Source organism: Lynx canadensis, chromosome D4 (assembly GCF_007474595.2).
Source record: "Lynx canadensis isolate LIC74 chromosome D4, mLynCan4.pri.v2, whole genome shotgun sequence".
NCBI lineage: Eukaryota > Metazoa > Chordata > Mammalia > Carnivora > Felidae > Lynx > Lynx canadensis.
This window is the reverse complement of record NC_044315.2, coordinates 93576444-93585576: the sequence shown is the minus strand read 5'-3', so window position 1 is coordinate 93585576 and position 9133 is coordinate 93576444. Positions and strand designations below refer to the sequence as shown.

Sequence of the window (9133 nt, the reverse complement as noted above, 5' to 3'; positions counted from 1 at the left end):
ACATACAAACTCCAAGAACATAACTGGGTTTGTGACTCATCTGACTCCCATAGTTCATTCTTGTCTCTCTGGAAGGAACAGTAGTTGAAGTGCAGGCTAGTGTAGAATTTGTCAAATTTCTACCAATATTCTGTTGTAGGTGATCAGAGTCAGAAAACACACACTTCTAGTCTTTATTTTCTGATGAAAATATAGGGTCAGAACATGTAAGAAATTACTCTGTAAAAATGATCATTTCCCAGCTAATGGTGCATTTATTTCAACACAAGAATTTGAACCCTCCTTAAGAGTTTGTTAATGGTATTTAACTAAGGGTCAATTAAATATGAAGCAGAATACGTAAGACTTCAGGGACTATGCACTGAAACCGGGGAACCCAGAGGGGAGACCCCAGACTACGGGAGGTTTTGCCCCCAGAATAGCTGTTTTTCAACCCATAAAGAATACGCTGACTGGTTTCGGGAGTGAAGAATCTGGGGGGACAGATAACCAGTGTTGTCATGTGGCACCATGTGCCTTGTGAATTCTCCTTCCGTGTCTTCTCGCCCTTGGCCTACCTCCCCAGAACTTTTTGGTTGGAAAGACAGTGCTTCCAGTTTCACCGGGAACAGGGCCTCTGTGCGAGCTCTGCCTCGCTCACTACACCTGGATCTATCATGCCGCACCCTTTCATCTCACAATGATCAGATGCCAAAACCAACACCGGACGGTAGCTAAGGTCTTTAATAGGAACAAAACGAAGGAAATGCCTCCCCGCTCGCCCACCCCGGGACCAGCGGTCGGGGGCGATGGCCGGACGCAGTCCACAGGCACACCCAGCGGCTGCCACTCCTCGGCTCCTAGCGCGGGAAGTTCTTGGGGTACAGCTGGAAGAGCTTGCCTTCCTGCGTGGGCTCAAAGCCGTACTTGTCCAGCTGCTCCGGGTCGAAAGTGCCGTCCCTGTAGTCCTTCTCGATAGCAGGTGCCACTGCCTCCCGGAACAGCTGCTCGGCCGTCAGCGGCACGTCTGTGCCCGCCGGGACGCGGTAGTTCACATAGGGCTTGAGCTTGAAGCCAGCCAGCTCGGGCACCACCAGCTCCGGGACCATTTCCTTGACCTGCACGAACTTCCCGTCGCGGGCGTGCACGCCGGTGCCCTTGGTACCACGGCTCTTATAGAAGGTACGTGGGCCCCGCTTGCTGGTCCACCTACTCATGCGGTCGGCGCCCCGCACCACGATGCGGGCCGCCCCGCTCAGGAGGCCCATGCTGGGTGGGTCCTGCAGGATGCGCGCGTCCTCCGAGCCAGTTCACGCGTACGAGGCCGCCGCCAGGCGAACTCTTGCGGGTCTCTGCCGCACGGCACTCAGCTTCCGGCTCCCGTGGATGACTTCCGGCAGTCCGCGCGGCTTCCGGCGCCGTCAGGCCTCTGCGCCGCAGCAAAGCAGCTCCGATTGGCTGCACTAGGCCCAATGCGCAGCCTCCACCCTGCGAGTGGGCGGGACCTCCAGGCCCCGGCCAATGCGCGTGGAGGTCCGGCGTCCGCGGCGGGGCGGCGGGAGCGCGGACGTCGGCGGTCCGGCGGCGGGGTAGTGACGGGAGCGCGGACGTCGGCGGCCTGGCGGTGGGGGGTAGTGACGGGAGCGCGGGCGTCGGGCGCGCGCGGTCCCGGTGAGTCCCCGCAAAGCGCCCTGAGGTTCTGGCGGGTCCCGAGAGAAAGGATAGCCATTAGCTGCCCCCCCCCCCCGGTGACGGACGCACACCGCCCCACAGGCCCGCGCGGCCCTGCGCTGCACGGTGAGCCGCCTGTGGGAGGCGGAGCCGTGTCCTCTCGGTCGTCCGGACACTAACCACCGCTTCCAACCCCGACTCCGGTCAACCCCGAGCCCCCAAATCCGAGGTCCCCCAACCCTGAGTCCCCACCCCGCTGCCTGTCAACCCAAGCCGCCCAACTCCAACGGCCTTCAACCCCGAGCCCCCTAACCTCGACGCCCCCTTCACCCCGACACCCGTCAACCCCAACGCCTGTTAACCCCGAGGTTACCCAACCTGATGACCCTCCAAAATGACACCCCCAACCTGGATGGCCACTAACCCCGGTGCCTCCTAACCTGCCGTTTCCCAACCCTGCAGCCCACTTGCGCCCCTTCCCTCTGGCTCTGTGCTGTCCCAGATGGAGAAGCAATGGCTTCCACTTTGCCTCCCTAGCACGCGCTGGGGGCCATGAGCTCTACCCCACCTCAAATGTGCAGGGTGGGGTGCGTGGGGAGACTGCCTGGTCAGGGCACTAGCAGACCACAGAGCTGGGGTCAAGGGCGCTGCTGGCCTTTCAGGAGACTGAGAAGGAAGGGTTCTCCATGTGGTGGCAGAGGACACAGGACATTTGACCCAGGAGAAAGTGGGCTATGACCTTGCATCTGCCTTCTGCATCCTGATTTCTCTGGGTGGGATTTTGGAAGAGATAAATCCTCCCTTGTTGCTGCTTTTCTAAGGGGTCTGGGAGCCACAAGGTGAAGGCCCCAGACCTGGCTCCTCACCTCTAGACAGGGGGAAAGTGAACCAGGCAGGTCCTCAATTCATCATCTCCTGGACCCAACACACCCACCTTGAGGTCAACCACACCGGATAGGAAATCCCCTGACACAGGCCACTAGGTGTTCTCACAGTCTGCTGCCTGGCCTGGCCCCACACACCCCTACCTCACCCCCCAGCCACAGCCTCATCGCCCAGGCACTGGGAGCTCCTGGCTGCACTAGGCCTTGGCTGAGCTGCCCACACCCGCCCTTGACCAGCTGGGAGAGGAGTAGGACTTGGCTGCGGTTCCGGGTTCCTGGGCAGCCATGGGAGAGCTGTTTACAGAGAGGGAAGTGGCTCTGGTGTTTCTCTTCTTGGAGAACACAGCTTTCTACCAGGGTTTTCCTTTCAGTGAAGACATAATTTAAGGAGAAGAGGAACCCAGGAGAAAAGGCTGAGAGCATTGCTCTGCCCCATGAGCGTGAGTTGAGGGAACATTTGCCCTGAACCAGTGCTTCTTTTCACCTTGACTGTTTTTTTCATTTTTAGCCATGAAGCAAGAGGAAGATGCCAGCCCAGAGGTATGGAACTAGATGGTTCCGGGGATGAATCAGAGCCTCAAAATTCCCAATTAGGGGTGTTTCTGCATTTGCTCTGTGGGCAGCTCCTTGAAGTTGGCTAAATGTGGGAGAGGTGGTCTGGGCCCCTCTGTCTCCTTGTCGGATCTTGAGGCCACTTCTTCTCTGAGGTCAAAACTCAGTTCCTGCTCCCCCTTAGGACTTCTGCTTGTTTGTTTAAAAAAATTTTTTTTAATGTTTATTTTTCAGAGAGAAAGAGAGAGAGTGAGTGTGTGAGTGAGGGAGTTGTAGAGAGAGGGGAAGACACAGAATCCAAAGAGGCTCCAGGCTCTGAGCTGTTAGCACAGAGCCTGACGTGGGGCTTGAACCCATGAACTGTGAGATCATGATCTCAGCTGAAGTCAGATGCTTAACTGACTGAGCCACCCAGGTGCCCCAGACTTCTTGTTTTGATGGGAGTCTTTTCTTTAGTGGAACATCTGTAGCTACATCACAAAGGCCTTTCTCTATTCCTGAAACAGAAAACTAGATACATTAAAACAACCACGAAAGCCTGAGATGCTCAACCATACGAAGTTATATAACTAGATTATGGGACACCTGTGTGACCCTTTCCGTGGATATCCCTGGTTGTCCCCAAAGCGGTGGTTGAGCTCTAAGGGACACACTTAGTGAAGGGTGTGGTTGTGAGTGCTGTCATGTTGAGAGCTGAGCACAGTTGAGGCCAGGAGAGGCTGGGTGCCTCAGCTCTGAAGCAAAAAACTCCCACAGCTTCCATTTGCCTCCTGAACCAAGTTCAAAAACATGGTTTTCTGGACACTTACTTACTCTGCCTTGAGGCAACCGACATTCTGCTTTTGAGACCCTTTTCTGAATGCCCTTCCATTTCACTGGGTTTTCTGGTGTCTAATGCTGGCTTCTGCTTTAGTTCTTGGCACTTGTGTAGAAACTAGAGAGGATTAACAGGGGCTCCCTGCCCTCTCCTCTTCCTGGCCTCTTGGGAGGAGGTGTGTGGGCACCAGGAGGAATGCACAGTGGCTGCTTGTTTCACTGGTTTCTCTTGCTTGTTTTCATCTTCATCATTTTGGGGGAATCAGCCAGTACCCTCCAGGTAGGTGGCCCCAGCCATCTGCCCACTCACCCTCCTGTGCTCACTTTTCTCTTCCTCCTCCCTCCCTTGGGTCTGGACTTCAGAAGCCCCTAAAATCTCCTTCTTGGGGAGTGGTCGGTGCTGGTAAATAACCTTTCTCTGCTATGAGCTGATATGCCGTGTTCTCAGAATCCAGGTGGCTCCTTGGGGTTGCTCAACATCGCTGCGGTGCAGGCTTCAATGTGCCCTGGCACGTGGCTGGCAGCACACGGTGTTGTGGGGTGCACCCCTAGTGGCTAGCCGGGTTTGCTCCTCTAGACTTGCATCTGAGGAACTGAAAAGCTGAAGATTGAGGATTCCACACGGCACAGCTGCTGGCCCTGCCCAGCCATCCCACGGGTGGCCTTGGAGGTCGGGTTTCTCTCTCTGTGCTGAGCAGGTGCGCTCGGAGGACCTCAGCAGCCCAGAAGATCACTTCTCCCAGGGCTGCTGACTGCCCTTCTAACCAGCAGCTTTATTCTTGCGACCCTGGGAAGCCAGGGCCATGCCTGTGTTGGCCCTTCGTGACCACAGTGTTCCCTTCCAGGCTGGCTTTTGTCTGGGTCCTGTCCTGCAGTCCTGGGGGCTGCAGTTGACGGAGCAGCGGTCACAGTCTACCATGGTAACCGCCTTACGTGCCTCCTGGTGACGGGTGGGCGCTGGGATTTGTGGGCTTGCTTCGCTCCTGGCTGCTCCTGTCACCTCCGTCCCAGCCTGTTGCCGGGGTAGGGAGGGGCTCTGCGGCAGCCTTGCTGACAGGCGCTCTGTCTGTCTGTGATCTCACCCAGCTCGTGGGGATTGTGATTGGAGCCCTCCTGGCCCTCGCCCTTGTTGGCATCACCGTCTTTTTTGTGTATAGGAGAGTTAACCGATTCCGTGAGTATCTTACTTCAGATATCCACCTCTATGGGGAAGGGACAAGGGCTTGGGAGAGTGGGGGAAGGTTCGGTGACCTAACCCCTGTTGTGAGCTTCTAGGAGCAGCCCTCAAGCCTGTGGTGGCTTTTGGTGGGAATTGCTGGCCTGAGGCTGTGCACGCCAGACCTATGGGATTTGAGTATGTTCCCAGCTTTCTCGGCTCGCAGAGACCCTTTTCTGAATGCCCTTCCATTTCACTGGGTACGAAGGGCTGCGAGTCCCGTTCGAAGGGCTGCGAGTCCTGTTCCCTGTGATCCAGTCTGTGCCAGCCTGGGCCCCAGACGCTAGGTGCCATTCCCTGACACCATAAACCGTAGCAGGGGCAGGATAGGCTCGGTGTGTGTGCCCTACGGGCTGCTTGGCAGAGCCTTCCTGCCTGCCTGTGTCCCAGCCGTGGCTCAGGAGACCCCTCTGCTCCCCTTGCAGGACAGGTACAGCCCACTCCACAGTACAGATTCCGAAAGAGAGACAAAGTGATGTTTTACGGCAGGAAGATCATGAGGAAGGTAACTTGTGCCGCAGGTCCTGTGTTCCTACAGACCCCAGTGCAGTGGGGGCCCCAACAGCCTGCAGCTGCCCTCATGCCACATTGTGGGGTCCTCCTAACGTTCAGAGACTGTTGGCCAGAGCAGAGACGGAGGGCTCATTGGCCCTTTGAGGTGCACATTCGTCTCAGCTAGAAAAGAGGACAGGGTCTCTTTCAGGAATATTCTGGGGTGCGTGGACACACAGGGTTCTGGCCATGGTGCTGAAATTGGGGGTCCTGCCAAGATTTGGAAGCTAGGAGGCCTCACTTCTCAGTCTGGTGGAGCCCTGCCTGGTCACCCCCGGTCTCTTCCACTCCCCTGAGGGCAGGAGGGACCCCACACTTCTCAGAAGCTTAGTGTACTTGAAATGGGTGTTTAAAATAACTCCTGGTATTTTAAAATAGTCCCGATTTGTTACTTGTTCTGAATAAGCAGTTAATTCATGTTCTTTGTAGCAAACTCGAAATACCACACAAGAAGCCATGTGAGTCCTTAGGTGGACCTCCTGTTCTCCTGGCCATGAAACAAAGACACACTGGTGCTGCTTGCAGGCCATGATGCTGGCCTAGAGCCTGAACGGGATAGGGCCAGCTTTTAAAAGGCTGTCGAAAGGGGCTGCTGTGCCAGCGTGACAGAGGGGAGGCTGAGTGTCAGCTTTGCAGGCAGAGGGAACACAGGCCTGAGGATCCAGCACTCTGAGAACGCTGGCTGTTTGGTGATACGGCCAGGTGGCACTTCATCGTCAACGGCACCAGGGATGGTTCCCTGTGCCCAGGGCAAGTGGGGCAGGTGGGGCAGGCAGGGAAAGACCCTGGGAGCTGCTGTCACACCTGCAGGCAGCCCAGCTCCTGAGGGCTGCGGTTGACCCCTGAGGTTGACCCCTGAGGCTGAGGCTGGGTCCAGTAGGTCACAGGGTCAGGACTCGGCCTTTCCCTTCACCTTGCAGGTGACCACGCTGCCCCACACTCTTGTGGGGAGCACGGCTGCCCCCCGGCAGCGGGCAAGGAAGAGGACCAAAGTGCTGTCTTTGGCCAAGAGGTACTGGGAATGTCCTTGAGACCACACGTGCCCCAGCTGGCCTCCCTGGCGGGCCCTGGTGAGCCTGCTGGCCATCGCTGCTGCCTATGGCTTCCCTGCCTCTGGGTTTGCAGTACTCCTGCCATCTGCTTCGAACCCCTTTTGGGCTTCTGCTCCAGAGGCACGTATCTCTGCTTTGTAGGATTCTGCGTTTCAAGAAGGAATACCCAACCCTGCAGCCAAAGGAGCCACCACCCTCCCTGCTGGAGGCGGATCTCACAGAGTTTGACGTGAAGAATTCTCACCTGCCATCAGAAGTTTTGTACATGCTGAAGAATGTGAGGTGAGACCAGCCGGGTGAAGGAGGCTGTAGGAGGCCTGGGGCTGTGCTCCCTAGGACTGCCCGAGCTAAGTTTACCTTCCCTGGCCGTCCGCACGGCGTCTCACAGCTCTTTCCTGTTTAGTTTAGTATTTGTTTACTAATCAGCATTTCCGTCTTCGTGAGGAAACTCAGAGCAGCTATGGGAAGTGTGTGGCTGGATCAAAGCTGCAAGTCTGGGTTCCCTTCCATCTCTGCCCAGAAACCCCATTCTTTCTAGTGGCGCTTCACCATCCAGGAGGGGTGTCCCGTCCACCTGCTTTTGCTTGTGTCTCTGGTTCAGATTCATAGTCGTGGCTCAAGAGTTCTTCGAGCTGACGGGAAAGCAGTTTATGGGAATTCCCGAAGTGTAAGCTTCTGTCCTGACAGTGACTCCAGGTGGCCAGTGCTGCAGGGTCTGCTTCTCTGTGAACTCTAGCCCTGTGGGTCTGACCAGCAGTGCCTGTGGCAGTGGCTGTATTTGCATCAGCCTCTTTGAAATGCTGTCCTTCCTTCTCTCCTTTCCAGAAGGTGTCCCACATGTGCTATGGTTCTTACAGGGTCCTGGGCCACTTTGAGAAGCCACTGTTCCTGGAACTTTGCAAACACATGATCTTTGTACAGCTGCTCGAAGGGGAACACGTCTTTCAGCCGGGGGAACCAGACACCAGCATCTATGTAGTGCAGGATGGGCGCCTGGAAGTCTGCATCCAGGACGCGGTAAGAGCGCCTGTCACGTGTGTGGATGGCCCAAGGGAGTGCAGAGCAAGGTGGAGGGTGTGGGTCTGTTGTGTATGTTGTTCGTTGTGTTTCTTTTTTAAGTAAGTTCTATACCCAACATGGGGCTTGAACTCACAACCCTGAAATCAAGAGTTGCATGCTCTACCGACTGAGCCAGCCAGGCGCTCGTGTTGTGTTTTTACTTAGATGTCTGCCATTGAAAACATTTTTTTAAGTTTTATATTGAAAAGTTAGTATAACATTTTAAGTTTCAGTTCTTTGGGGAAAATGGCACACTTTGGTCCCGGCATTGGCACACAGCTGCCCTTCAGTGTTGGTACGTTACCTTCACTCATGCATGTGGGGGTACCCATGGGTTAGTGGGCTCAGTGGCATTCGGTGGTTTTCTGCCTTTTACCTGTTCTAAGCCTTTTGAGATGTCTCTCCAGTTTCCCGAGAACACCCTCAGCAGTTGGGTGTTGACCTGCCACCATCAGTTGTACCCTTGCCTGTTGTGAATGATTTTAACTGTAAGAAAATAATTAAGGTATTAATTCAGCTGGAAACGCAATACTTGCTTCCTGCCTCTGTTAATTACACCCATGAATCAGACGTCCCAGGGAGCAACTTCCAGGCCAATCAAGCCTGTGGAAGTCTTGCTCTCCAGCAGAATGTATCCTTTGATTTGCCCAGGGGAGTGACCCAGGCTTCCCACTGCTTGTTATTGTTGAAGCAGACACTCAGTGAGCCCCAGTCTGCACAAAGTGGCCCCTGACCTTAGGGAAGTCCCCACCTGCCAGGACCCTGGGGTGGGCCCTGACCCAGAATGGATCCCACATATTCTTCGGGTTTCTAGATACGATGTTGTCCGGGCAAAATTACTGTGTGTGTGTGTGGCTTCATCCCACACTGGACTTGATGGGATGATGAGAGAAGAAATGGTCTTTGTCTAGTTTCCTCCCATTTGGGCCATCAGCATCCAGGGTTATTGTTTCCCAGCTAGCAGGCCTTTCCTGAAAATGTGACTTTGGGCCAGAAGGAAGGGTTCTTGGAGGGTGACCAGGGCCAAGTTTGAACAAGTTCAAAAAGGAATTTCCTGGATGAAGCTGAGAAGTTCCAGTATTAAATAAGCACCCGTTGGGGCACCTGGGTGGCTCAGTCGGTTGAGCGTCCGACTTCGGCTCAGGTCATGATCTCACAGTCCGTGAGTTCGAGCCCCACGTCGGGCTCTGTGCTGACAGCTCAGAGCCTGGAGCCTGTTTCGGATTCTGTGTCTCCCTCTCTCTCTGCCCCTCCCCATTCATGCTCTGTCTCTCTCTGTCTCAAAAATAAAAATAAACGTTAAAAAAAAAAATTAAAAATAAATAAATAAATAAATAAATAAATAAGCACCT

At 55.1% G+C, this 9133-nt stretch overlaps 2 protein-coding genes across 4 annotated transcripts in view; one reads left to right on the top strand and one right to left on the bottom strand.

Moving 5' to 3' along the window:
* Window positions 1–705: 705 nt before the first annotated feature.
* On the bottom strand, window positions 706–1378 carry MRPL41 (mitochondrial ribosomal protein L41). The gene has a single exon (XM_030293390.1). The coding sequence runs from the start codon at window positions 1245–1247 to the stop codon at window positions 840–842; it is 408 nt and encodes a 135-aa protein (XP_030149250.1). The 5' UTR covers window positions 1248–1378; the 3' UTR covers window positions 706–839.
* A 179-nt stretch (window positions 1379–1557) lies between these two features.
* Window positions 1558–9133, top strand: part of PNPLA7 (patatin like phospholipase domain containing 7) — a 66165-nt gene continuing 58589 nt past the window's right edge. For 2 of the 3 annotated variants that reach the window (XM_030293371.1, XM_032595695.1), the window contains exons 1-8: window positions 1558–1650; window positions 3043–3074; window positions 4748–4822; window positions 4989–5076; window positions 5544–5623; window positions 6591–6682; window positions 6864–7004; window positions 7580–7739. In XM_030293371.1, the coding sequence (XP_030149231.1) occupies window positions 3045–3074; window positions 4748–4822; window positions 4989–5076; window positions 5544–5623; window positions 6591–6682; window positions 6864–7004; window positions 7580–7739 (666 nt within the window). In that variant the 5' untranslated portion in view covers window positions 1558–1650; window positions 3043–3044. The remainder of the gene's footprint in view (window positions 1651–3042; window positions 3075–4747; window positions 4823–4988; window positions 5077–5543; window positions 5624–6590; window positions 6683–6863; window positions 7005–7579; window positions 7740–9133) is intronic. The other variant, XM_032595694.1, reaches the window with a different exon arrangement.